We start from the raw sequence: 27,094 nt of genomic DNA, 5'->3' as shown, positions 1-27,094 counted from the left end.
ACCTACTCCCCACTGCCCCAACCCCGACGCAGTGACGGATTGCAAGTTTTAATGCACCCAGCATCCTTTTGCAATTTAAGTCTTTTGGCCTAAATCTCCCTTTTACTGCTACTTAACGCAGGTTCGCAGGCATGCAGTTGCTGCCACTGTGGGCAGAGTGTCCCTACCCTGGAGCCCCACCCCACCTGGAGTCCCGGGGTGTGCAAAGCTTGGTGCTGCTGGGATACGCCCTCTGCAATCCCCTTGACCCTGCCCTGTAACTGACCCTAGGGGAAAAAGCCCCCCGCACGGCTACTGCGCATGCTCTGAGCTGGACAGCTCCAGAGAGGGAAATTTAAAAACGGTTCTTGCTGCGACGGCGGCCAAATTGCAGAACGCGAGGGGCGAGCGCGAGGGTGTATCCCTCCGAAACCCTCGCCCGCCCCAGGAGCGCCGGTAGCGGCGGCCCGGCGAGGATCTGCTCCAGGTACCGCCTTTCAGGGTCGACTTTGCTCCCTCCTCCCGGACAGTGCCCTGCATTGCATTTCCAGGGTGGAGACAGGCGCAGGAGCTGCGGGGGGCTGCCTCTCTCCGCTCCCCCATTTTCCTTCTGGGGAGTACCTGAATGACTTTTGGGGCTGCTCTGAGAGTTTATGGTGGGGTTCTGTGTACGTTTCAGGCTCGGAGTTTGAAACACTTAGGGACGATTTCTTTTTTTAAGGCTGTGTTTGTGTGTGGCCAGGGTGGGGTGGGGGTTGGATTGGTTTTCCGACAAGGGCATGTGGCATTTCTGAAGGCATTCCTAGGGCGGGAGCCATGTGGGATTATTCCCTTTGCAAGTGGGAATTGGGCTTCCCCAGAGATACATACGTGACACATCAAGCCGTCCTTTTTCATTTATTTTTTATTTTCAAAGTGATCATAACTGAGCTGCGGTTGAACATACTAGGCTTGGAAGGGAATTTGATTTTTCTGATTTCTACTTTGCGAACCCACGTTTTCCAAGACTTGACATTTAGATTCTAGAGCTTCCCTCTGCCCTTCCCCCATTAATTAGAAAGAACCTGGAATTTCATTCTATTCTCTTTATTTGCTTCTAAAATCCTGAAGAATTGCCCTGGGAAAGTGACCTGTGACGCCAAGCAATATAGTTCGTTCTTTCTTTTCTTTTCTTTTCTTTTCTTTTCTTTTCTTTTCTTTTCTTTTCTTTTCTTTTCTTTTCTGTTCTGTTCTTTTTTTTCTTCCTTCTTTCCTTCCTTCCTTCCTTTTTTTTTCTTTTTTGAGTATTCTGTTAGTTGTTTAAGCTCCATCCCTTTCTGAATTGTGGGAAAACTGTGGGTTTCTGCCCTGTCCACATCGTTGCTCATGGGAGCTTTGTTTTCTGCTTGTCTTTCCCCAAGGAGATGATAGAAAGTGACATCTCATCCATAATGTCAGGAATTATTCGAAACTCAGGGCAAAATCACCACCCCTCTCCACAGGAATACAGGTGAGGGCTTCAACAATAACAAACAATATATTTTGTAATTGTTTAAAGTGTATATGTGCTGTTTATGGTTTCTGAAAACTATGACATTAAATTCTGAGATTTTGCGGGAGATATAGAAAGTCTTGATTTCAAGGTTGGTCTCTCTGAGGGTGTTGTGCCCATGGGCTTGTGGCCTGGGGCGGTGGGACCACTGAATCCCCGCAGACTTTTGTCCCCTCCAAGAGAGGTCCTCTCCTGGGTTAGAGACTGGGTTATGATGTGAATGTTAAGATAACAAAAGCAGCTGTTGCCTTCCCTCCAATGGTCCTAATGAGGCTCCAGGAAATTCCCCCAAAACTTTTTTAGGGGGTGAGGGATTGACTTCTTTTCTCCTTGGATGTTGGAAAAATTGTGAATTAAAATTCCTGGGTTCTTAGCCTGGTTGTATGACTTTCAGCAAGTCCCTTGCCCTCTCTGGGCCGCTCCTTCTTCAGTTAATGATGCTCTTGAATTAGATGGTCTTAAGGTCTCTTCTAGGTCTCCTTTATTTGAAGATTAAATTAGATGGAGACTGAGGCCAAAATAAATTATTTCTTGAGACCAGATGAAGTGAGATACAAGCATGTGTATCTTTTTCATCTTTTTTATCTTCAAACCTCAGACCTAGAGAACTGGGACTCTGGGTAAACCGGTCCAGCCCCCTTCTTTTACAGATGGGGAAACTGAGGCCAAGAGAGGAGAAGGGGCTTGTCCAAGGTGACACAGTAAATAAGAGAGAGGAGAAGAAAAAAGGAAGGAACTGGAGTTCCTCTCAGCTTCTCTCCCTCAAGCACGGGGTCCGGGCCGGGGTGGGCTACACTGGTTCCCAGCCTTCCCTACCCCATGGCAAGCACCATACTCACGGGTTGAAGGGTACAACCCAGTTATGGAGTGGCGACAGGACAGAGGCTGGCCTGGGAATAGCAGGCTGTCACCTTAGACCACCCCCACGGACCCCCGGGGCCACTACAACTCACCAGCAGTGCCTTGTGGGGCAACCACAGAGGGCCGCTGCTTCCTGAGAGCTGTGGGTCCGGAGGCTGCCTTCTGAGACCCAAATAAGGACACACAGTCAAACGGGAATTTGCCGTGTGTGGAGCTGGGATCCCAAATGTGGGCCAGGCACCCAGCAGTTTGTAAGCACCTACTGCCCTCACTCACTTCAGCCTGGGAGGTTGCTTTGATGAGTCCTGTTGTACAGGTGGGGAAACTGAGGCTCAGAGCAATGAAATGGCTTTTCCCAAGATCATACAACCAAAGACCTCTGGGCTTCCCTCCAATGCTGAATGGGTTTAAATAATGACAGGTGAAGTGGGAGCAGCCTAAGGGTTAGGAGCTTGGGCTCTGGAGTCAGAGTCCCAGTTCTCTGGCTGTGTGGAGCTCTCTGAGCCTCAGTTTCCTCATCTATAAGATGAGGATAGAAATAATACCCACTGCATGGGTACTATGTAAAGATTAAATAACTATTTCTGACTCTGCTGCTTGCCGATTGTATGATCATGGGCAAATCCTGAGTGCCTGCCTGGCCTTTCTTACCCATGTGGATTCAGGGCTGTCTTCTTATATTAAAGAGCTAGCATATCCAGAAGGCAGAATAACATCATCATCATCATCATCATTATAACTGGTGGTGTCTTAACACTTCAGTAGCTGCTGGCCCTGTGCCACAACCACCCCATCAGAGTAGCGCCCGCCATTGTGCCCATGTAGCAAATGAGGAAAACAAGCATCGACCAGATCAAATGGCTTTCATAACAAGATGACACAGCTAGTTATGGGTAAAGTGAGAACTTGAACCTCGCTCGGGCTATCGCACCCAGAAGGTATTGTGGCTACCACACCCCATCGGTGAAGAGCACAGGTGCAAGAACAGAATAAGTTGCTCTACCACCTTGCAACTGCGTGACCCAGAACGAGTAAGTCACTGACCCTCTCTGTTCCTCAGTTTCTTCATCTGTGCAGTGGAACAATGAGAGGACCCAATTCACAGGTTATTGAGAGGATTCTGTGCCTCCATCTAGAAAAGGACTGGAACAGAGTGCTTTCTCATGGAGGGGGAGCTTTAATGATCATGCAGCCACCCCCCTGCCCCTTCCAACCACTCCCATTTTTCTCCCCACATAATAGCCCTGAAGAAGTTTATGGGCTTCTGATCCCCCCTCCCACATCTCCATGAACATTTCCAAGGACCGCTCATGGCTGCCGGTCCCGCCTGGTTCCAGCCCCCATGCAGCCCTCCACTAAGCTGCCTGCCACTCCATCCCCAGGGGCCAAATTTGGCCGTTAACTTTCAATGGCTGTGTGCAGGGAGGTGGAGGGAATGGCAGCAGCTGGAGGCTGCCCTGTCTCCAGGGAGCTGTCGGGAGTCAGTGTCCCAGCCTAGACAGCAAACTGGCTGCACTCTCCCCACCTGCAACACAGTGGCCAGGGGCCAGGGGGTGGGGGCAGCCCTGACCTCCTGGGCAACAGCAAACAGCACTTGCTCAATGTGGGTTAGCCAGCTTCCCCTTGGCTCAAAGGCTAGGAGAGGAGTCCACTCTTAAAGGTACTGAAAAATGGAATTATTAAGCACCTATTGTGTGCTAGGCACCTGCTAAGTTCCTTAGCAAGTGCACTACCCCATTTCATCTTTATAAAAACAACCGTGATATAGGTATTGGCAATATCCCAATTTACAGCCAAGGATGCCAGGGCCCGGAGCCATGACTTGCCCAAAGGCATGCATTGAGGGAGAGTCAGAACTGCAAATATTAACTACCTGCCCCAACTTTTGGAATCTGTTCTAGAGGTCAAGTCCAACAACCTCGTTTTACAATTTGGGAAACCGAGGCCTAAGGAGGCAAGAGAAGGCAGGCTGCTGGCTGCTCGGACCCCCATGTGGCTCAGTGGTTCTCCTTATAAATCCTTGTGTCCCAGACCCTTAGTCTCTCCTCTAAGAAATAAGGTGACTTTGGGCAAAACCCTTCTCTCTGGAAGGTAGTTTCCTCATCTTTGAACCATACTGCAGGGTGCATACTGTTGGGTGGGTGGATGGTTCAATGAATATTGTGAGAAATAATATGTCCATGGAAATGCAGGAAGGCTGTACGCTTGAAGGATGACAAAGTCCTGTTGCATGGTCCAGGACAGGCAGACACCACCTGACTGCCCTCTTAAGCCCCCACTGAGCTGTGTAAGGGGTTGGTTTAACGCCCATATCAGTGTGGTTCCACCCATGAGCCGTAACCTCCTTGCAGGGGGTGTGGGGGCTCCATCTGTCAGGGGCGTGACTATCCCAATATCCTTACAACTCTTCACCCTTAGGGTGCCAGAACAGCTCCTCAGGGTGCCTGTGGGCAAGGAAGAGAAGTAGCTTTCCTGAGGTTTAGCCCTCCTTTGGGGGTCTTGTGGTTCCACTCCCATAAATGTGTGTGTTCATGAGTGTGCGTGCGTGCATGTGCACACACGCACAGACACACACATACACCAAGTTCCAAGCCAATTCCTAGAAAGGGAAATTTCTCTTTTCGAAATTCCTAATCAAATCATTTCACATTATGCTTGCTCTTGGCCCAGCTGGGAATTTCTGAGCTTGCTAAATTGCTTTTGATTTTCTTTTTCCTGGAAACAATTACAAAGGCTATTATAAAAGATATGTTAGCTAAATAAACACCTCTGTGAAATGCTTAATCCTTTTTGTGTAAAAATTGGATTAGAAATAAGAACAGTTTGTGGTGACGTAACAGTTTCTTACTAACCACATCTGGAGAAGGCAGGTGAAATTTCCTCTTGTAACCAGGGCAGATATGATGTCCCAGGGAGGGCTGCATGTGCCTCTGCACTGCTGAGATGGTGAGCTGAACCCTAGGGACAATATCTTCTGGGCAAACCCCTCCCAGGGACCATGCAAGTCAAGAGGAAAGAACACAGTGGGAAGGAAGAAGGAAATGTAGTTTCTGTACTTACTGTATGCAGGACCCTGTGTTACAGTTTCTCTGATCTTATTCTCATGACTGACCCCTGTGGTTGAAATCATTATTGGTCCATTTTATAGATGAGGAAACTGAGGCACAGAGAGGGGAAGTGATTTGCCTAAGTTCCCACAGCTGCAAAGGGGTTGAAATGGGATCTGAACCCCAAAACGGATGGTCCTTCCACTGCACAATTGCTGTATCAGCTCTGAGGAACACCAAGCTAGGAAATAAAGGGTTTGATGTAGGCTCTAGACTTCAGCTCTGTAGGCAAAGATCCCCACAGAAACTGTAATCCATGCACAAATATGCGTGGCCCTGTGTAGGCCCTTGCCAGCTCCTCAGCAAGTGCATCTTCCCATTTTCCCTTTACAACAGGACAGCGATCATGGGGTCCAGTTCACTTTGGGTGCAATCAGGTATGAGACAAAGTCATTCCTGTCCTCTAGGAGTTTAGCATCTAGAAGGTAGAGGTAGATGAGAAGAGACACCTGAGTAAAATTAATGGGCGATCTCAGGAGTCTATGCTGTGTGTAGACACTAATAGCCTGAATCATTCCAGGTGATGAAAGACTGGGAGACTGGTCTGGGAGGGCTTCCTGCGGTGTGTAAGCTGGGCAGGAAATGAATAGAGATTGGGGAATGCAAGATATGTTAGGGCTGAGCTGAGGGATCCTTCCTCCCTCTCCTACTCCAGCAGGTATGTAATAAAGCCGAGAAGATGCCAGGCTTTGTGCTGAGTGGTGAAAAAAACAGAGGGCGTGGCATCCTTGCTCCCTTAGAGTAGAAAGAGTAGAAACACATATATAAATGAATACTTTGTTGCAAAATGCTAAATGTTCTGCAGAACACAGGAACAACCACTAGTGTTAGGGGGTGGCCAGGAAGGACTTCTCTGAGGAGGGGATGTTTAGGTTGAGACCAGAAGCATGAGAAAGAGCCAGCCATGAATGAGTGCATGGAACAGCATTCCAGGCAGAAGGAATGGCAAGTGAAAAGAGAACTTAGAATGTTTGAGGAACTGAAGGATAAGCAGGTTTGCTAGAGCAGAGGGGATGGGAGGGAATAGAAGGGAAAGGGATAGCTAGGGGCCAGGTCATGGCAAGAAGCTGGACTCTTACTCCCCTGGCTGGTTTTAAGGACAGTGACAAGTTCTGATGCCCCTTTTGAAAGGCCACTCTGGCTGCTGAGTGTTTCACAAACACTTCTCTAGCGCTTGAGCCAAACACTGTGCTGTGCTCTTCCTGTGGTTTACTTACTAAGAGGCAAGCCCCGTTATCACCTCTGTTCCACACACAAAGAAACTGAGGCTCAAAGGCATTGAGTCATTTGCCTAAGGAGCCCCATTAGGAGTGGAGCCAGAAGTGGACTTCAAGTTTCCCTGGCCTCGCCCCTCCCGTGCCCTGCTCTCCCAGCTCATCTTCCATCCCTCCAGCAACGCGACTGATTAATTAAGGGCATGGTTAATTAACATTGTCGGATTGGTCCCTCGATTAGTATAGGACGGCACCACAGACTCCAGTGGTGTCTCACTTTGCCCAGGGCCACTGCAGAGTCCCCTGCCCATGGAGGCACCTAGAAAATTTTTCTAAAATTGGTATGATGACAATTTGCCCTTCCTGCCCACAGCCAAAATGGCAGAGTGGCCCAGTGAGGAGGCTGCTGGATGGGCGCTTTAAATCTCAGCTCCTTTGCTGACAAGCTCTGTGGCTGAGGGGCTTCTCTTCCCCTCTCTGGGCCTCAGCCATCCCACAGGCTGTTGGGAGATGGGGAAGGTGCAGAGCTAGGAAGGTGAGCAGGAAGGTAGGCTCGCCACGGGGCACACTTCCCCTCCTTTGTGTTTTAGGTCAGTTAGAAAGTGCTCTTCTTGGACAGAGAGGGAGATTTGTCTGCTTTCCAGAACAAGGCCTGGCAGTTAGGAGTTCAGGAAATATTTATGGAATGAAGCAGATGCTTACTGAGTGCTGGACACTCTGCTGGTCGCTGTCCCCACCAAGGCCGCTTCACACTGAATCCATACTCTTCAGAGGATGTTTACAAAAATATAAACTGCTACCATGAAATGCACATTGACATGCTGGACGCTTCACCTTCATTGTCTCATTTACTCTTCACAATATCCCGTGAGATGGGTACAGGTGTCAGCATCCCCATATTACAGATGAGCAAACTGAGGCAGATGCCTGCAGACAAGTCCCACAGCTATTGAGTGACAGGATGGGATTCAAACCCAGGCCTGGCTGATCCTAGAGCCTACACTTGCAACCAGAACACTGAATTGCCACAAAGAGAGCAATGAGGGACCCCATGGCCCATGGTCCCCAGCTGAGATGTGCTCAGGATGTGGCATTGCTGAGGGCTTGGGCCTTCTGATGAGCCCAAAGCCCTCTGAGCAGAACTCACAAGGGCACACAGGGAATGCATGTGGCGGTAAGCACATAGGAGGCACCCAGAAGATGGTGGCTGGATTATGACACTGAGGACATAGCGTTATTCTGTTGTTGATTTTCCCAGGATGCCGCTTTGCTCCTAGCTGGGGTGTACCCTCTCTTGGACAGTCCATGCTCTGACCCCTTCAGAATGGGGCTAAACCCTTCAGCTTCCCCCCACTGCCTGGCAGAGGTGGGCTGTCCAGCTCTACATTCCCCACCCTGGGTGGACCTGAATGTTGTGGGTTCTAGAGAGATGGAAGGGGCTCAACCCCTTGCATTCCAGGTGGGGAACCTGAGGCCCAGGGAGGGTCAGATGGGAGGTGCTAGGGCAGGTACCTGGGCCGCTGGCAGGAGGCTGCTGAGGCAAGTTCACCCGGCATGGCCTCACCTTTCTGACCTGTGAGAGGGGGTCATGATACCCCTTGGGATGTGTGTATGTTTTAACAATAGAAAGACGGATGTGGCTGAGCTTCGAAAAGGAAGAAGTGCCTCTGTGTGGGGCGGGGAGCTGTGGATGAACTACTGAATTCGGAAGGGAACTCTGAATTCTCAAATGTCTTTTCATTTTCTTTTTGTCCAAAAAGCTCTCCACTTACTAATGAGAACCGCCCCTCCCCCCCATCAGTGACAAATCCCTCAATTGGTTTGAGAAGGATGCATTGTCATGGGGCCACCTGAGGACCCTGAACTAATTTGCAACCTGCTTTTTCAGAGAGGACTAGATGCTTCATCTGATCTGATGCTTGGCTTAACTGAACTGTTAACGAACAGGTGCTATATTCTCCACAGCCACTTGAGTGTATGTGCTACTATCGTGACCCTTTTAGACAGGAGGAAATTGAGGCCCAGGGCAGGTGAGTTTACCTGCCCCAAGTCACACAGCCAAGGAGTTCAGGCCCAGGCCCACCTGCCTTGGGGTTCCTGCCTGCTCCTAACCACGGTGCCACTCTGCCTTCCCAGAGCCCTAACGACAGTGAGGCCCTGGGGGTACCTCTGCTGTGCTGCCGCCGCTTTACAGATGGGGAAACTGAGGCCTGGAGAAGGGAAGGGCATAGAAATTTGGAAATGCAGTTTACCCACACACTGCTCCCATGAATTACAGGGTCTTTGCATTGGAAGGGACCTTGGAGGCCACTTGGGCTCAGCTTTCACCACCAGGGGCCTGGCTCCTGCTTGAATGCTCCTGGGACAGAGAACTCACTACTTTGTTCGTTGCCTCGGTACTTGGCTCCCTGTTTTAGAGTCCTTCCTCGTAACTTCCTCACCAGTGGGGGTGGCCTGGGAGAAACCTTTTTAAGGAAACGTACTAAAACTCAAAATTCCATGAAATCGGCTCCTGAGATTTCCAAACCTAAATCAGATTTCTACTTATGTTAAGCCAATGTAGAAACACTGTAGATTTTTCCATTAAGATCGAAAAGAATGCTCCAGACCACTGTGGCCTAGTGGAACTTTCTGTGATGATGGAAATACTCCATGTTTGCCCTGTCCACTATGGCAGCCACTGGCCACGAGTGGCCACTGAGCACGTGAATGTGGCTAATATGACACACAAACTGAATCTGTAATTTTGATTTTAGTGAAATCAAATTTAAATAGCCACACATGGCTACCTATTGGGTAGCACAGTGGTAGAATTTTCTAGAATTCCCAGAGCACATATCTTCACCCATTCCTCATAGGGCAGGGAGAAAGGACAGTAGAATTGTAATCAACCCAGTCTCTGGCTAGGAGACCTTAGCCGCCGCTTTGCCCTGACCTCTGGGTCCCCATCTGGTGATTGGAAGACAATAATGTTAATACTTGCCTGATAAAACTCTTGCGTGTTTGACATGTGACCAAAAGTGTAACCCCTTTAGCTCAGGGCTGGTCACATACCAGGGGCTCGCCCATCCCAAGCTGTGGCCACAGGCTTTCACCCTGCCTGACCCTGAGGAGAAGGGGGGTGGGGCATCTGGAAAGCTTAGGACTATTTGCTCATTTGTCCAATCTATGAAGACTTATTGAGCACCACTGTGTGCCTCAGCCCTGTGTTAGGCTCTTGGGGGTATGGCTTCTCCCTCAAGGGGTAATGTGGTCCCCACTTCAGCATCAGGGACTCCTAGGGTCTCCTGCACTCAGCAGTGAACTCAGACCCTGTCCTAGCCTCCTCCCTGCCAGACCTGGGGGTCCCAAGACCTTGGGGTGCAGCCCCTGCCCTCCTGGGGACATTAACTTGGCTCAGGAGAAGGTGGAGGCTTGTGTTCAACTAGGGGGCTCCCCGGGACTCAGAGAAATGGGGATTCAGTTGGGAGGACACTAAAGGTACAAAGAGGGAGAAGGAAGACATCCTTTGTGAGAGAGAGAACAGGAGGCACAGAGGAAGATGCATGAATTGTGTTAAAGGAGTCGGGATCGATGCCCCCCAGGCCGCAGGGCTGGTCACACACTGTGCCTGTGTTAGAGCATGGGGTCACCTGAGCCAGCTGCAGGGCAAGGTGGGGGCCGTGGCTTCCGAGCACTGGGTGTGGAGGAATCAACTGAGGGTGGGGGGTGCAGTAAGTGCAGGTATGGGCTTCATCCCCAGAAAGCCTAACTCAGTGGCTCTGGGCAGCTCTGGTGGTGGGGACATAGGATAGACGATGTGTGGGACGGAGACAGGTCTGTTGGAGATTGGGAGGCCCTGGATGCCACATCAGCGGGGGAAGAGGAGAAGATGGATGCTTATTAAGGGCCTGCTATGGGGGCTTTGCCTTGCTTGTCGTTGTCCTCATCTTGCAGATGAGGAAACTGAAGCTCAGGAAGGTTTGGAAATGCAACTGATGTCACCAGACAGGAAGAGTAGGGCCAAGACTTCATCTCAGGGCCCCTTAGGCACAGTGCCAGAGAAAGAGAGGGGTGTGGGGCTCACACACGGAGTGACACGGACACGTTCACAGAGGCACAGAGAGGACAAAGACACAGGAAAGTAGAGTGTGGGAGAGAATCAGACAGGGAGATGGGAGCGATGGGGACCAGGTGAGGTGGTGGAGGAGCAGACAAAAAAAGCAGGGTCTTTGAAGCCTGATTCTTGCTGCTTCCTCTGGAGGTGACCCCAAGTGGGCAGGCATAAGTGACTCGGTGAGCTGGAGTTAGGAGGAGCTGGGTTTCCTCCTCACTCAGGTATTGAAGAGACAAACTAAGAGACAGGGAGAAGGACAGGTCTTGGGCAACCCCAGGGCAATGGGGTTGGTGAATGTTCTATTGTTTTCTAGTAGAAGAGAAACTCATTCAGGACATTGGCCCAGGAACACAGACACACACACGCACGCACGCACGCACGCACACCAGGGAATAAACCCAAATCCTCGCAGATGACAGTATGGTTCACGAAGCCACTTTACCTCCACACCAGCATGCAGTATGCCAGTCCTGGCGGGCAGAGGACAGGTATTGCGGCTGTTTTTATCACTCATGTCCATTTTACAGGTGGGAAACTGAGGCTAGGGGTTAAGTACCCTTCCAAGGGTCTATGGCTGGGAAGCCAGAGTGGTTCCTGAACCAAGAAGTCTTTCCCACATCACAGCTGTTTGGGACCCTGTGGTTTATGCCACTAAAATTAAGTGCCAAGAGATAGTAAGAATGGGGCACCCAGTGACATCTTTAATGAGGGAACTTCAGGCGCTGGTGAGGGCGAGGCTTGGAGAGGCCTTCACATGCCACTGTGAAGAGAGGCCTGTGCTGAGGCGTCTCGGGGGATGGTGGAGGGCAAGGGGACAGAGATGTTTATGCACCTGGGCCAGGCAATGGAGATGAGACACCCATTTAGTCCCTGGCTCAGCCTCCTATTTCTGCGATGCACAGCGAAGGGCTGCCTGCCTGACTGCCAGATGACCCTATGAGGCAACAGGAAGTGAACCAGGCTTTGGGGCCAGCAGTTCCCACCAAGAGCTCCTGGGCATACATGTCCATTGCAGGAGACCAGTAAAGCCAGCTGGGGCCACCTGTCAGGCCCACTGAGGCAGACATTTTGGCATGGGCAGTAGGGAGGACAAGACCACCTTTGGGCTGCCTGAGGCTGCTGGCCAGAATGCACAGCAAACCCCCAAGAAGGGTGAATGGGGGCCAGGCCTATAGCCAAAGTTGAATACAACAGGCTCATTAGATCCTCACAACATCCCAGCGAGATACGAACTATTATTCTCCCATTTTCCAGATAAGAAAATGCAGTCTCAGGGACCTGAAGTGACTTATTTGAGGTCCTGCAGCCAGGAGAATCACAAATATTTGAACCCGGATCTGTTTAGTCAACACCAAGCTGTTTCCAAGCTCCTGCCACACCCCCCCAGGGCTGTGCTGGGAGGCATTAAAATACAGCTTCCCAGGCCTCAGAGCCCATAGGTGGGCCTTGGCCATCTGCATTTGAACCAGCTTCTGGGAAATGCTGGCTCACAAAGCCTCAGATGAGAGTCCCAGATTCAGGTTGAGGGTGCCTCCCCCAGAGGACATCGGGGTCTCTGCCTGTGGTACTGAGATTGGGGCAGACAGACCCAGGTTCGAGTCCTGGTCACGATTTTGCTTTCAGTGGTTTGGCCTCAGCTTTCCCATCTGTGAAGTGGGGCTGCCTACTCCCTGTCGCTCTCCTGAGGGTGTCACAGGGACTCAAGGGGGCAGAGGATGGTTCCATGAGCAATTAAAGTGCTAGACATGACAGTTGTTGTCACTACATTCTCCAGGCTGGTGGCCTGGGGTCATCCTGTTTCAAACAGCCAAGCAGGCATTTAAGTAGCACTACTGTGTACAGGACATGGGGTGATGTGGGACTTAGGGCCAGCCATCCAAGAGGTAGGGTGAGGGCAGAGGGATGGAGGTGTAGGAGCAGTCAGGGAGCAGACAGGTCCCTGAGCTTAGGGTCTGGTGGCAAAGACCTCTCAGGGGAAAGGTGAGGCGGGGCGGGGGCGGGGCCCGTGCTTGGCTGTGTCGAGTGGCACAGACGCCCAGGCAGCTGCAGCTGGCTGCTGTGCCTCACGTGATTGGGCAGGGGCTGAAGGAATGAGGAGCCAGGCGGGGCCCACGAATAGCAGAAAAAATAATAAAAGGACAATCAGATAGCACCATTTATTCAGCCCCTACGAGTCAGCCACGCGCTAAGCGATTACTTCGTGAGCTCCTTCCTCGGTTGGGAAATGGGCTCAGGGTCTCAGCTTCTCTCTCTGTAAGATGGAGAAGCATGTAGCCCAGGGTCTGGCATACAAGAAGTGCTCAATAAATGGAAGCCACTAGGGGTAGCAGCAGCAGAGGCACGTGTGTGTGACCCCGGTGCCTAAAGCTTCGATGTTCTTCCAGTCTCCTGAGGACCTAATAATAACATTAATATTGCTATTAATGTTAATGACAGCTAAGTCAGACACTTCCAAGTGCTTTATGTGCAATAACATGTTTAATCCTCATATCGCCCTGTGAGATAGGAACTATTATCATCCCCATTTCACAGGTGAAAAACTGAGGCTCAGAGAGGTCAAGTCAGTGGCCCAAGGGCACACAGGTAAGTGGAGACCAGGATTAGAACCAGTGCCCAAGCTCTTAACCATCCCGGGTACCGATTGTCAGAGTTACCTGCTTTCAGAGAGTCTGTTCCACAGTAGTGCCCAGGACCCTGGTTTGTTTACAAGCCCTCCGCTGGCATTCAAGGGGCTTTGATGGGACCCACACCGTGAGAAATCTACCAGTAGGAGGTGGCCTGAGCTCCCCACCCCTCCCATGCTCCTCCCTGTGGCCCCAGCGCCAGGCAGCTGTGTGAGGGCAGAGGGAGCCGTTTGCTGAGCAGGAGTGGGGCACGCACCGCCAGACGCTGGGAGGTCTGTTGGCTGTAGGGTGAGGGCGGGCGGGGGCTGGCCAGGCATTCCTGACCAGCAGGCGACACACCAGGCCCTGCCCCTCAGCCTCACCCATGGATCTCCATGGGCCCAAGGGGACAGATGGCATCGCTCAGGCCTGGGCCATGGCTGTCACTCAGCCAGATGAGTTACGAGCAGGCCGAAGGGGTGGCAGCCACGGGGTGGGGGGTAAGGGAGCTGCCGAAACAATTGCATTGAGACCCCAGAACAATGGGGGCCACGTGCCACAGGGGCAACAGTCGTTTGTCACACAATGGGCCGCTGGGGGGACAGCAGCCAGGCCAACTGCTACCGCTGACACGGGCTGGCCGAGTTTTCAAATCATTTCCAGGTCCTGTTTTCCTACAAGGCAGCCAATCACCGGGGCAGTTGCACGGTCACCTGATGCCAGCTTGGTGGGCTGAGGGCCCAGGCCCTGCGACAACTGAGCAGCAGTGGCCATGGCAACGCTAATTGTGGCCCTAAAAACACAAGGAAAGAGAGAGCGGGAGAGATGGGAAGGAGTGGGGAAGAGAGACAGAGAGAGAAAAGGAGAGACAGGAAGAGAGAGAAGGAGAAAGAACACCGGACTGAGGTGGCCCTGCAGATAGCAGGAGGAGGGTACAGGCTGATGTCCCTCTGTGGGTCCATGGTCTCATCCATGAGAACACCAGAGGCTGCATTTCTCTCTCTCTCTCTCTCTCTCTCGCTCTCGCTCTCTCTCGCTCTCTCTCTCCAGCTCTATGAGGCCCTGAGACCTCTATTTTTGAAACTTGGAACTTGGGCCCCTGGCGAGTGGGGTAGCAGGCATAGTGGGGTTTGCAGCCTCATTACAACACAGACAAGATATGTGGGGCCCAGCGCTCTCACAAATTTGGGTACCTCTCTGGCATCCTCACTGGGCAGCCTTTTTTCTTCCATGGGAAGTGATGTTTTTTCTCATGAATCTGTTGAGGGGTGTTGGGCCCGGGTCCTAACTGGTGCCTACAGGGGCTGCCTTAGGTCATGGTGAAGAGCCTCGGCTTCAGGCCACACTGCCTGGATTCCAGCCCCACCATTCCCAGTTCCATGGGGCCTTGAGCAAATGATTCAGTGCTTAGAACCTCAGTTTTTTCATTGATAAAAGGGGGATATGGGCATGTCTTACTTCTCAGGGTTGCTCTGGGGATTGAATGGTACCGTGCCTGCTGAGCGTTGAGTCCAGTGCCTCAGTTTCCCATCTGTAAAATGGGAATAATAATACCTGCCTCAGGGATTAACTGGGAGTGTTAAATGGGTTAATACCTCCGACGGACTTGTATGATGCCTGGCACATAGTAAGTGCTCAAGAAACAATAGTGTTTATTATTTTGAGGTAGAGGCTAAATAGCACGACAAAAGAGCGAATGAAGAAATGATCTGAGGACATGTGATCTGGCTGCCAAAGTGAAGATCCTGGGACCAGGTTCCCACACCTAGGCCCGAGAATGGGCAGATTGAAAGGTGGGGTGGCTTGGGGAAGTGCTAAGGGGGTGATTCCAGAGATCGAGGAGCCCCTGGGAGGTGGCCCGAGCTCCCCACCCCTCCCAAGCTCCTGCCCCTCCCTGCAGGCTCCTGGCCACCACCAGCGATGACGACCTTCCCGGGGACCTGCAGTCACTGTCATGGCTCACAGCTGTGGACGTGCCGCGGCTACAGCAGATGGCAAGTGGCCGTGTGGACCTGGGTGGCCCCAGTGCTCCACATTCCCATCCAGGTAGGCTCATGTGGAAGGTGGGGGTGGCGTGAGGGTGGTGCAGGGAGGGGTGACACCCAGCACTGCCACCCACCTGCTGCGTGGCTGTGGCCAGGTCACTTTCTCTCTCTGGGCCTGTCTCTGGTTCTGTGATATGTGACTAATTCCATCTTCTACAGAAAAAATGTGGTTCATTCATTGCTCACTACTATATACCAGGCCCCATGTAAGCTCAGGTTTTAGTAAAGACTAGACAGACCTACCTGGGCACCTCCTGAAAATCTAGAGCAGTCAGCAAACTATAGTCCACGAGCCAAATGCAGCCTTTGGCCTGTTTTGTGCAGGCTTCCTCTTAAGAATGGTTTTTACATTTTCCCAGTGTTATAAAAAAATAAAGACAGATGCCATATGGCTAGCAAAGTCTAAAATGTTTGCTGTCTGACCCTTTAAGAAATGTCCTGACCCTTGATCAAGAGATTCAAAGAGATAAGACATGGCAAGTGCTGAGCACATGGCCCGGAACGCAGTAGGTAATCAGTAAGCGGCAGCTAGTTGCAGTTATAGCAAATGGATTAAATGCCTAGAGACATAGAAAGTGGTGAAGAAAAACAATCAACAAAAGCAATCATCGCAGCACATTAAAAGTTGACCAATTAGTGTCTAGGAATATTTATTTCGTTGGACAAATTGTTCTTGGCCAGAACATCTATAGCAGAGGCCAGCAAACTTTTTGAAAAGGGTCAGGTAGTAAATATTTTAGACTCTGGAGGCCATACGGTCTTCCGTTAAAACTATTCACCTTTGCCATTGCAGTACAAAACCAGCTGTAGATCATATGTAAATGAATCGGAATGGTTGTGTGCCAACAAAACTTTATTTACAAAACAGATTTGGCCTACTGGCCATAGCTTGTCAACCCCTGGTCCAGAACCTCCAAGAAACAGCTGTGTGACCTTGGGCAGGTGCCTTCCCCTCTGACCTGTTTCCTCATCTGCAATGAGAGAGCAACAGAACTGCCCTCATGGTGTGTTGTGAGGATTCAATGCAGAAAGTATTTTCCACACAATAGATGTTCGATAAAGGGTAACTGTGAAATAAGGCAGTCCTTTCCTTCACGGTATTGCCGCATGCCTCCCGTGTGTCTGTCACTGTGCCAGGCTTTTGGAGCAGTGAGTCGTGTAAGATATGGTCCTGGTTCTCAGGGGGCGGAGGGTCTGGTCAGAGAGAGAACAAAGTAGACAGACCAAGGCACAAAGGCCAGAACGCAGAAAAGGAGCTGAAGGACCCAGAAGGCTTCCTGGAAGAGGTAGCCCTAGGGCAGAAACTTCTTTGGGTTGGCTTTGTTTAATTGGAGGTGGCTGCCTAAAATGAGGCTCAGTGCAAATCTGTGATAGGCTAGCAATGTCCATCATGGGCCCAGCTTGGGATGGTGTGTGTGTGTGTAGCTTCAGGAAGAACAGGAACCAAGGTATTAATTACATCACCATTATCATGATTATTATTAGTGACTCATTTGTTGCGTTATTATTACGTGCCCAGCAATGTGCGTTACAGACATTTTTCCTTTAACCCTCACCACAACCTATAGGTAGGTAATGTCAGCAGTCGCATTGTACAGATGGGGATGCTGGGCTGGCCAGAGGTTATACGACTGACAGGAACCTGCTCTTCATAACTATACCCCAGGGAAGCGATTTACCAAGCACTTATTATGTGCCTGGCCCCACGGTGGGGTGTGGCTCTACTCTCTGGAAGTGTCCAGGGACTGGACTATCCCTGCCCATGGCCACAGTTCTTTCAGCTCATCTGTGTGCTTCCCTTTTGCAGGTGCCTTGGCTGGGGTGGCTGACCTGCATGTGGGAGCCACACCAGGTCCCCTGCTCCATGGCCCCACTGGCATGGCCCCCCCAGGCGTGCTGGGTCTGGGCACCATGGCCAGCTACAGAGCCAGCGTAAGTGCTGCCACATGGGTTGGAAAGCAAGGAGGCTGTCTCTCAGGCCTGGGGCTTCCCCGCCCCACCCCGACCCTCTGTCTTCTCCTTTCCCGGCTCCAGCAGATGAACCAGTTCCCTGTGGGAGGCCAGCCCTCCTCCAGCCTGCAGGACCCACCACAGCTATACTCTTCAGCATCCCAACCACAGTTCCCACTGCCCCCAGGCATCCAGCAGGTACTGGGAGCTTGGGGGGACCCTGAACTCAGAGGCAGACACCCCTGGGACCTCCTGAGCCTCAGTTTACACACCTGGAACATGGGGATAACATTCCCCACCAGACCCATGTCTTGGGGTCTGTTATTCAGCTGCCCACAAAATACCCACAGTGGGCAAAGACAAGATTGTCTCCTGGTGTTGTAAACCCCACATCTCATCTCGCTTTTCAAGACTGGGGTTGGGGTGGGGTTATTGTGAGTGACTTATGCTCTCTCTCACCTTCTTTCTCTCTGCCAACCACACCCTGTCCCTGCCTGTGGGAAGTGCCCTCCCGTGGGCCTGTATGGCTCCCCGTTTGGGGCACGACCTCCCTACCCCCAACCCCGCATGGCTGTGCATTCATCTCAGGAACTGCACCCCAAACACTACCCCAAGCCCATCTACTCATACAGGTGAGGTCCAGAGCGGGCTGAGGCTGTGGGGGGCTCAAGGAGGAGAGGGGTGAGGGCTGCCTAGTTTAGGGTATCTCAAACAGCTAAGTGCGGTGGCACACATTTCCAAGGGGGAGGTTTTGGGGAGTAGAGAACTCCCAGGTGGGATATGCTCTCAGAAGTGACAATAGTGTGATCGGTCAACCCCCCAGGGTTGAGAACCTACTACAGATATCGAGGCCAGGGCTCCACACTGTCACAAGCTGTGTGGCTTTGGGGAAGTGAATTGGCCTCTCCGTGCCTCTGTTCCCACTGATGTCCAAAGTCATCAAAGTAATAGTATTGTGTGCCTCATAAGAATTTGGGGAGGGAGTAAACAGCCTAGTTAAAGTCGAAAGGCCCACAAATATGAACTATGGGGAAGGGATAAAGAGGAAAAGATGAGGTTTCTTGAGTCAGTACCAATGACAGAGCTCAGGGTCGAGGAGAAGGGCAGGGGTAGGAAAGACATAGGGCCATAAAAAGATATCGAGAGCTAACACTGTGTGAATATGCAGGGGCTGGTACTGGCGGGGTCAAGCGGGACAGGTTTCTTGGCACAGGGGACCTTGTGCTGTCAGCCTGAGATGACTTCACACCCGGCCTGCCCTACCTTTTGCCTCCAGCTGCCTGATCGCCATGGCCCTGAAGAACAGCAAAACAGGCAGCCTGCCTGTGAGCGAGATCTACAGCTTCATGAAGGAGCACTTCCCCTACTTCAAGGTGAGGGGCCTCAGACCAGGGTAGTGGGGTGCCAGAGCTGCTCTGGCCTCTCCCTGGCATGGTCAGAACCCAGGACTGACCCCAGGCTGAACTGAACCACCTTGTCAGGCTCCCGGTTATGTCTGTAGACCTGGTAGTAAGGATGCTTGCACATGTGCAGTCACACAGACATGGGCAAAAAAATTCAGACAGACAAGGGGGCATTTGACCTGGGCTTTGATGGACAAAGAGGAGTTCACTACGTATCCCAGGGAGACAAAGAGTAGAGAGGCCAACCGAGGTATTCAGCACAGACTCAGTAAAACATGATACAAAACGCAGATCTGGCAAGAGCTTTTGCCTCTCTGAGCCGCAGCTTCCTCATCTGTAAGAAGGGGAGAATAACACCCAGCTGGCAAGGTGAGTGAGGATTTTGCACGTAAAGGGCCTGGCAGCTCCTGGCACATAGGTGGCCATTAGTAATGTTATCCTTGTTGGCATCAAAGCAAAAAAAGAAGCAAGAGGTCAGAGGGTACAAGCCAAGTAGGGACAGTGTCCTTAGCAGAAATATTGTAGCATAGTGTGTGTGTGTGTGTGTGTGTGTGTGTGTGTGTGTGTGTGTACGTGTATATGTGTGTGAGAGAGAGAGAGAAAGAGAAGGAATAGAGTCGGGTATGAGGTACGTCACAGTATCTGGCTACCTAACAGTAAAGTAAGAGCATTTACAAATTATCGGCATTTAACACACTTGGCCAGTGTACACGTGTGTCAGCATCATCTCGCTTGCTTGCCGAAGGGGAGAGAGCGGAAGAGCCAGCAGCTCTGGGCCCTGTTCATTCTTGTGTAGTAACCAATGGCTAGAGCGAGCTGCAGCTGCCCCTTTAATCAGGGCGAACGCCCTCTAGTTTGCCACAGTCCCCACACTCTCTCTCGTCTTCAGAAATCAGGACCCAGTGACGGCACACCGTCATTTTACCCCTGCCACTCTTGTGCCCTACTCCTCTGGGCCTGAATTTGAGATCCCCCTGAATTTGAGAGGCAGGGATTATAAGGTCTCTGGAGGCGTCTCCTGCGTGCCTGTTTGTCCCCACAGACGGCCCCCGACGGCTGGAAGAACTCAGTACGGCACAACTTGTCCCTGAACAAATGTTTTGAGAAGGTGGAGAACAAGATGAGTGGGTCCTCACGCAAGGGCTGCCTGTGGGCCTTGAACCTGGCCCGCATCGATAAGATGGAAGAGGAGATGCACAAGTGGAAGAGGAAGGACCTAGCTGCCATCCACCGGAGCATGGCCAATCCTGGTGAGACCTGGGCCCCCGCGCTCACACGCACACCTCACACATCACCGCCCCGCCCAGCCCCAGCTCCGCCTGCATCCTTACCCACCAGCAGCAAGTCCTAGCCACGAGGGTGGGGACGTGGGTGCCTGGAGAACTTCATCTCTTTCCCTCCTTCCCTACCCCAGGCTGGGGGACTGAGGGGCCTGGTCAGAAACGAAGGAAAAGCTGTTAAATCTCACTAAGCAATCCCAAGTTTCTCACGTAGAAACACGGAACTAAATAACCCTGGGAGAACAATGTCACCTTACCTTTCCTACCACACTGGCGCAGACTTTAAAAATAATAAAGTAGGAATACCCAGTGTGAACTAGCATGAGGAGAAATAGGCACCGTCATATACAATTGCTGGGAATGTAAGTTGTTCAGCTTTTCCAGGGCAAAGTAATATATCGAAACCCTGCATACTGTACCCATCTATTGGTCCAGTTATTCTACTTTTTGGCAATTAATGCAGAGGAAATCAAAGATCTGAGCAAATGGTTTATGAACAAAATTAGCCATCACAAAATTATTTCTAATAGTAAAAAACTGAAAGCAAGCTAGGTATCCTGCAATAGGGGATTAGTTAAATGGATATAGTGTCATATAATGTAAGTATTAGAGATAAAAATATTTTGGGAATATAAGTGAAAAGCAGCAGGTATGATCACATTTTAAAAAACACATATATCCACATCCATTTATATATGTGTGTGTATATATGTTTACACATATATACACACACATATATACACAGACGCATATATCCACACTCATTTATATATATATTTGTATGTTTGTGTATATATATACACATATCTCTCTGTAGAGAGAGAGAGAGGTTGGTAGAAATACAGCAAAATCTTTACTGTGAATAGAGAGACTGCTGATAATTTTTAGATTCTTCATGTTTCTGTAATTTCCAAATCTTCTACCTGTTCATGAATTACTTTTATATTAGAAAAAAAATTACATTTGCATTTTTAAGAGATGCGAAAGGAAGGACATACGAGTAACACATGAATAGAAAATGGGAAAGGGGAGGCTAATTTCACCCAGCCTTAGGAATATCTGGCCTGGCCCTATGAATATCGTCCTGCTTGAGGTTTGGGTGTGAAGGGGAGTAGGAATATAGCTCGGAGATAAATGATTCAGTATGGTGGGGAGGACCATAGTAGGATCCAGCAGGCCCTCCAGTGAGGGGGTACCACATGATACCCGCCCGCAGAGAACTCTAGGGTCTGGCTTGAGACCCAGGGCCACTTCTGACACATGTAGTGTGACATCCTAGACAGGCCATGTCACCTTCTGGATTCTACATGTCCTTATTTCTAAAATGGATGTAACCCAAACAGATCTAGGGACCCTAGTTGTCCAGTCTCAAAATTGTGTTACATTCAATGAAACACAAACCAATAACCAAAAATAATTCAAGAGTAATTTCAGTTTTGTTTATATCCAAGAACTTTTAGGATCTAATTTTTAACAATACTTTTTGATGTCTCTTTAGTAGCAGGGAGTAGCCAGGACCCCTTGCATGTTAATCAGTTTTGTCCCAGTCTTGTGGGATCTGTAACCCCTGCCTTACCTCCCTCTTGCAAGACTGTTATGAGGTTAAAGTGAAGTCCTAGAGCTCCGGTACAATCCTATAACTCCCAGTGAGAGGAGCCAACGTTATTATCTGAGGCTCCTCTCATTCCTCAAAGTCCCTATATGATTTGTGATTTCAGTACATTTCCATAACAGAGTATTTGATACCATCTCATAGATGAAGAGCCCGAGGTGCAGAGTCCAAAGTCTTACTAAGGTCACAGAGGTGGTAATGCTGGGACTTGAACCCAGGCCCGGGGCCTTGGAACTGTAGGGTGACTTCTGAGTGACCTCTCCCACTTGCCTGCAGAGGAGCTGGACAAGCTGATCTCAGACCGGCCAGAAAGCTGCCGACGCCCTGGCAAACTTGGGGAGCCCAAGGCCCCCGTGCTGACCCATGCCACCTCGGTGGCCATGGCCCATGGCTGCCTGGCCATTCCCCAACTCCCGCCCCAGCCGCTGATGACCCTGTCGCTGCAGTCAGTTCCCCTGCATCACCAGGTCCAGCCCCAGGCACATCTCGCCCCAGACTCTCCTGCCCCAGCCCAGACCCCACCCCTGCATGCTCTGCCGGATCTGAGCCCCAGCCCCCTCCCACACCCCACCATGGGAAGGGCTCCTGTGGACTTCATCAACATCAGCACCGACATGAGCACCGAGGTGGACGCCCTAGACCCCAGCATCATGGACTTTGCTCTGCAGGGTGAGGCTGGGGAAGGGCGTGATGGGAACGGAAGGGGGAGGGAAGAGGCCGGGGGTGCCAGAAAGACAGGGGAGGGCAAGGGAGAGGAGGGCTGTCTGCTTTTACCCCACAGTTCATTTCTTCAACAAACACTTCCCAGCCACCTAATAACAGTGAATTACATCAAGCATTTAATGAGCGTTTACTGTATACCAGTGTCATGCCAAGTGCTTAAGGGCAGCATTCCATCTCATTCTATAACCATCCCATGAGGCCACTGCCATTTCATATCCCTATTCTGCCAATAAGGAACCTGAGGCAAAGACAAATGAAGTCACTGGCCCAAGATCGCCTGGCTAGTAAGTGGCCAAGCCAGGATTTCGACCCAGGTCTCTCTGACCCCAGACTTTCAATCAGTAACTGCTTCGACTTGCATGTCCCAACCTCACGCCAGGTCACACTGACCTGCTCTCTGCCACGGTCATCCTTGATACATGGGGAATAAACAAATGAACAAATGAATAAACAAGAGAAGTTCAGGTTTCAGTGAAGGCTCATGATTCATCCGTTTACTAACACTTATACACCTACTATGTGCCAGCCAACAGCCCCGACAGCCTCTGCCCTCAAGGCATGTCAGGTAAGGGAAATGGACAAGTAAGCTGGTTAGTCAGCAAGTTAGTAAATTAGTTACAGCTGTGAAATGGGTATGTTTAAACCTCCCTGCTCTCCCCCTGGATTATCGTGTGGTTAAACTTATTATTATGTGATAAAGAAGGGAAATCATTGTTTCGTCCCCTGGCTTTGACCATGACGGTACCACTTAATAATGGTTAAGTGCTTTTCACGCATCCCCTGGTTTAAGCCTTGGGTGAGGTCTCTGATCACCTTCATTTAATTCTGCGGAGTGTGAGGGAACTGATTTTTTGAAACAGAACTGATTTTCCCAAGGACGCCCAATGGGAAGGGAAAGGCTGGGGCTGAAACTCTGGCCTCTCCATGTTCTTCTCACGTAACATGCCACTTTAAATTCTACACGTGGCCTTGGCTCGTCCCCGAGACAGCATGCAAAGTCGGGTGTTTGACATGAAGCCAGCTCACCCAAATGTTTTTGTCTTTGAAAGGGAACCTCTGGGAGGAGATGAAGGATGAGGGATTCAGCCTGGACACTCTGGGGGCCTTCGGAGACTCCCTCCTTGGCTGTGAGCTGGGGACCTCAGGTCTGACCCCTGTCTCTGGCAACAGCGACCAGTCCTTCCCAGATTTGCAGGTGACAGGTCTGTATACTGCATACTCGACCCCGGACACTATGGCCACGTCAGCTTCCACTTCCTCCTCTCAGTACCTGGGCACCCCAGGGAACAAGCCCATAGCTCTGCTTTGAGCTGATGGCCTCACCTGCCCCAGAACCTGGGCCTGGGCAGAGGGCTGACTGAGCCAGGCGGTCCTGGAAGAAAGACCCCTCACTGTCCCACAGGCCTCTGAACCTCTTGTGGGGCTGCTGGCTAACAGGGAAGCAGTTCCTCTCACCACCCCATGGCCACTCACACCTCCACAGGAAGACCGTGGGACCTCCCAGGTCAGAAGGACAGAGGAGAGTGGATGAGCGTCCCGGCCTCCCTCACTCCATGACGCTTCTTCGAGACCTGAGATATGAGGCCTCCAGCCTGCTTCCCCGTTGGGCCCCCTCCGTGACCCACAGTCCACTTGGGGATGTCTTGGTGCACTGTGGAAACACCCTGCTGGGAAGAAGGCCCTTTAATTTATTCTTCTTGGATGAAACATCTGCCTCAGCCTCCGGCGGACAGGCCCTGAAGCCTGGACAGGAACTGGCAGACTGTCTCACTTCTCTCGGACCGGGACGGGCTGAACTCTGAAAATGGGTGCCCACCCCGTTGGCCTCCAGGCCCACTTCTGTAGTCTGCTAGAATTTCATAGAGCAGGTACCTGGGCCACGCCTGACACTGTGGCCCTGTATACATTTATTTATATTTATTGGAGCCCATCCGCACCATCTCTTTGAACCCAGCCCACAGCCCCATGGCATGAGACTCCTGGGTCCCTCACTACATCCCAGCGATCCTACTGCCTCAATTACCTGTGAGTCATGCCTCCAACTGGCTCCAATTTTCTTTGCAGCCTAGGGCTGCTTTTTTGGAACAAGCAAGCACTTTTGATACTGTGAAACATCCTGTTTTTAAAAATTAGAAACCAGATATTTTTCTAACTGTTCAGTCATGATTCAAATCTCTCCCTATATGCACCTTAGAGGGGAGGTGCCATAGTTTTGGGTTCCAGGGGCTTTCTAAGGACAAGTTGGGATGGAAATGGGAGGAATAGCGGGGTGGGCGGCTTTTTGTACTGGAATGTAAGACACCCCAATGGAAAGAAAGCAAACTGAACCGTGTAAAGCTTGACCCATTTAGCAAGTGGAGCTGAAGAAGCTGCAATGCAGAGTATTTATTGGCACCTGTTACCTACTTCATTGTCCTGTGACCATTTTAATGTTTTTCCCCGCTCCTGTCACCAATTATTGCCTTTCCAAATGAAGGTTCCAGAAACAGTTGGATTAGAGGGAGCCTGATGAGTGGCTGGAGAAAGGAGGTAAATAGGCATCTTCTAGTAATTTGAGACCGAGAAACTCAGTAGCAGCTCAGCACTTTCTCTCTTGACTATCTGGATATTTGGCTCCTGTGTCTGGGAGTTCCCGAACCCTAGAGCCAGAATTTTCCGATTAATCAACAGGTCGGCCAGCCACCTGGGAGGTTCAGTGTTAAGCCCTGTCTTGAATGACCATCTTTAACTTCTTCCTAGTTCTAAGCTTTCCGCTGAGTATCACCTTTAGATACAGCCCAGGGCTGCCCGTCTGCCCAGCACTGCTCAGCTGCTCTGTGTGACGTGACCTCCGATAAGTCAACGTGTTTGGGTTGTTAATGGAGACCCCGTGTTCGGCTGATGCCAAGCCTATGTAAGCGTAGTGTTGAATTATTGTCTTCTGTCAATAAAGGCTGAATGTCAGCTCTCGTGGCTTCAAGTGAGGTATGAAAGTGTGAAGGAGGGGAAAGGACAACAGTGCCACTCACTCGCCCCTCACTAGTCAGACTCCATTTACGGACGGAGAAACTGAGGCCCAGAGAGGCTGCACCACAGCCGCCCTGCGTCCAGGTCTCCTGATGCCAGGTTCCCACCTCACCAGAAACTGGGCAGAGTTTGTCACCGATAAAATTAGCAGGGTTGCTGTTCACTGTCCTTCAGTGCCAGGCTCTTGAGAGGCATGATCTCAGGTAGGGATGTGAACCCCATTTACTGCTGAGAGAGTGGAGGCTCAGAGAGGTTTGGAAGGACTCAAGATCAACTGAAGAGGAAGGACCGAGTCCGTTGTGCTCGACTCCAGAGCTGGATTTCAGCGGTGCCTCTCGGAGCTGCCTCTTTGGTATATACCTGGGGTCAAAGAAGGCAACAGGTGGAAGGAATTGTACCCTTTATCAGGCCCTGTGCTAGTCACTGCTGCAAATTCGCTCATTCAGTCCTCATTATAACCCTAACAGGCATATCTTATTCATATACCCATTCTGCAGATGAAGAAACTGAGCCCTGGAAGACTTAAGCAAGTGACTTGCCACCCAAGATAACAGCAAAAGGGAGTATTCATTAGGAGTCTAACTCTTACGCCTACCCAGGAAGTGGCTTGCAGCCTCACTGGGGAGGCCGGACTCGCATACATGTAACAATTAGCAAGTAAGGAAGAGAATGGGATTACGGGACAACAGATAGCTACTGGGAAGCACTGAATGGGGCCCCACCTCAGCGGCGACCAGATAGGTGGCAGGGGAGGGTGCCTGGAGCAGCCCGGGGCTTCCTTTCTCTCCCTTGCACCCCTCCTCAGCTTGGCTCCAGGTGGCCCCGTGGCCAGGCCTGGCCAAAGCGGACGTCACAGCTCCCCGCCACCCCAGTGATTGGTTGGGGTTGGGAGCAAGTAACCCTGGTCACAGCCAGTGAGCATTACTCCATGGGACAGGGGTTCCCTCCACGGGAGTGCTAAACTGGGAAGATGAAGCCTGAGCAGTAGGGTCAACATGTGGAGAGGGCTGGAGAGCCCTAACTTGAATGACAGCCATTCCTTACACAGGCAAGTGGGGCCAGGATGCAGAGCCAAGGTGAAAATGCCAAGGTTACAGTTTTTTGTTGTCACAAGCTCTAGGCGAGAGTCCTGTTCACAGCCAGAGCCACACCTGCACAGGGGCCACGCTGGTGCCGGGAGAAAGCACAAAGGAGAGTCTTCACGGAGATTCTTGGGAAGAGAAACGCAAATCGCCACCACTTCAACACCAGCCGCGGGGCTCACTGAACCAAACATCCATCAGGCAGCATCTCCCTGAAACAGCACGACCACCTGCACGCCGTCAGGGGTCTCAAGTCCCTGATGAGGAAACAGGCTCCGAGACGGTGGTCGTGCAGTTTCCCCCTTCAACCAATCACACACATTCTAACAAAAATAATAACACTGGCTATCTACGGGGCTTACTCCATGCTACACGCACTGTGACACCGCTTATCCCGTTTATTCCTCCTACTTCCCATGGAGGAAAGCTGTTACTAGCCCTTGTGGTAGTCAGAAATGATGGCCCCCAGTGGTGGCCATGGCCTAATCCCCAGAGCCGGTGACTATGTTAGATAAGGGGACATGGGCATAGCAGATGGAATTAAGTTTTCTGATCAGCTGATCTAAGATAGGGAGAGTATCCTGGATTACCCAGGTGAGCCC

At 51.1% G+C, this 27,094-nt stretch overlaps 1 protein-coding gene across 3 annotated transcripts; it reads left to right on the top strand.

Annotated features, from left to right (window-relative positions):
- Positions 1–408: 408 nt before the first annotated feature.
- FOXN4 (forkhead box N4) lies at positions 409–26,733 on the top strand. 3 transcript variants are annotated; one of them, XM_016125058.2, is made up of 11 exons: positions 409–466; positions 1,380–1,468; positions 15,292–15,437; positions 17,244–17,368; positions 17,471–17,584; positions 17,891–18,018; positions 18,663–18,759; positions 19,832–20,039; positions 21,958–22,350; positions 23,454–23,606; positions 23,888–26,733. In XM_016125058.2, the coding sequence occupies exons 2-11, from the start codon at positions 1,383–1,385 to the stop codon at positions 23,959–23,961; spliced, it is 1,524 nt and encodes a 507-aa protein (XP_015980544.2). In that variant the 5' UTR covers positions 409–466; positions 1,380–1,382; the 3' UTR covers positions 23,962–26,733. The 3 variants fall into 3 exon arrangements, with proteins under 3 accessions (XP_015980544.2, XP_015980543.1, XP_015980545.1); XM_016125057.2 differs by having other exon boundaries at positions 23,454–26,733; XM_016125059.2 differs by lacking the exons at positions 409–466; positions 1,380–1,468 and adding an exon at positions 13,995–15,184 and having other exon boundaries at positions 23,454–26,733.
- Positions 26,734–27,094: the final 361 nt, after the last annotated feature.

The sequence above is a fragment of the Rousettus aegyptiacus genome, unplaced genomic scaffold, assembly GCF_014176215.1.
Source record: "Rousettus aegyptiacus isolate mRouAeg1 unplaced genomic scaffold, mRouAeg1.p scaffold_m13_p_5, whole genome shotgun sequence".
In the NCBI taxonomy this organism is placed as follows: Eukaryota; Metazoa; Chordata; class Mammalia; order Chiroptera; family Pteropodidae; genus Rousettus; species Rousettus aegyptiacus.
This window is presented reverse-complemented; position numbering and strand designations above follow the sequence as displayed.

What these genes read in the sequence shown, in the direction of transcription:
- FOXN4 (XM_016125057.2), top strand. Translation starts at nt 1,383, where the DNA reads ATGATAGAAAGTGACATCTCATCCATAATGTCAGGAATTATTCGAAAC. An exon ending in AGCACTTCCCCTACTTCAAG is followed by an intron (nt 18,760 to 19,831) that starts GTGAGGGGCCTC and finishes TTGTCCCCACAG; the next exon opens with ACGGCCCCCGACGGCTGGAA. An exon ending in CCGGAGCATGGCCAATCCTG is followed by an intron (nt 20,040 to 21,957) that starts GTGAGACCTGGG and finishes ACTTGCCTGCAG; the next exon opens with AGGAGCTGGACAAGCTGATC.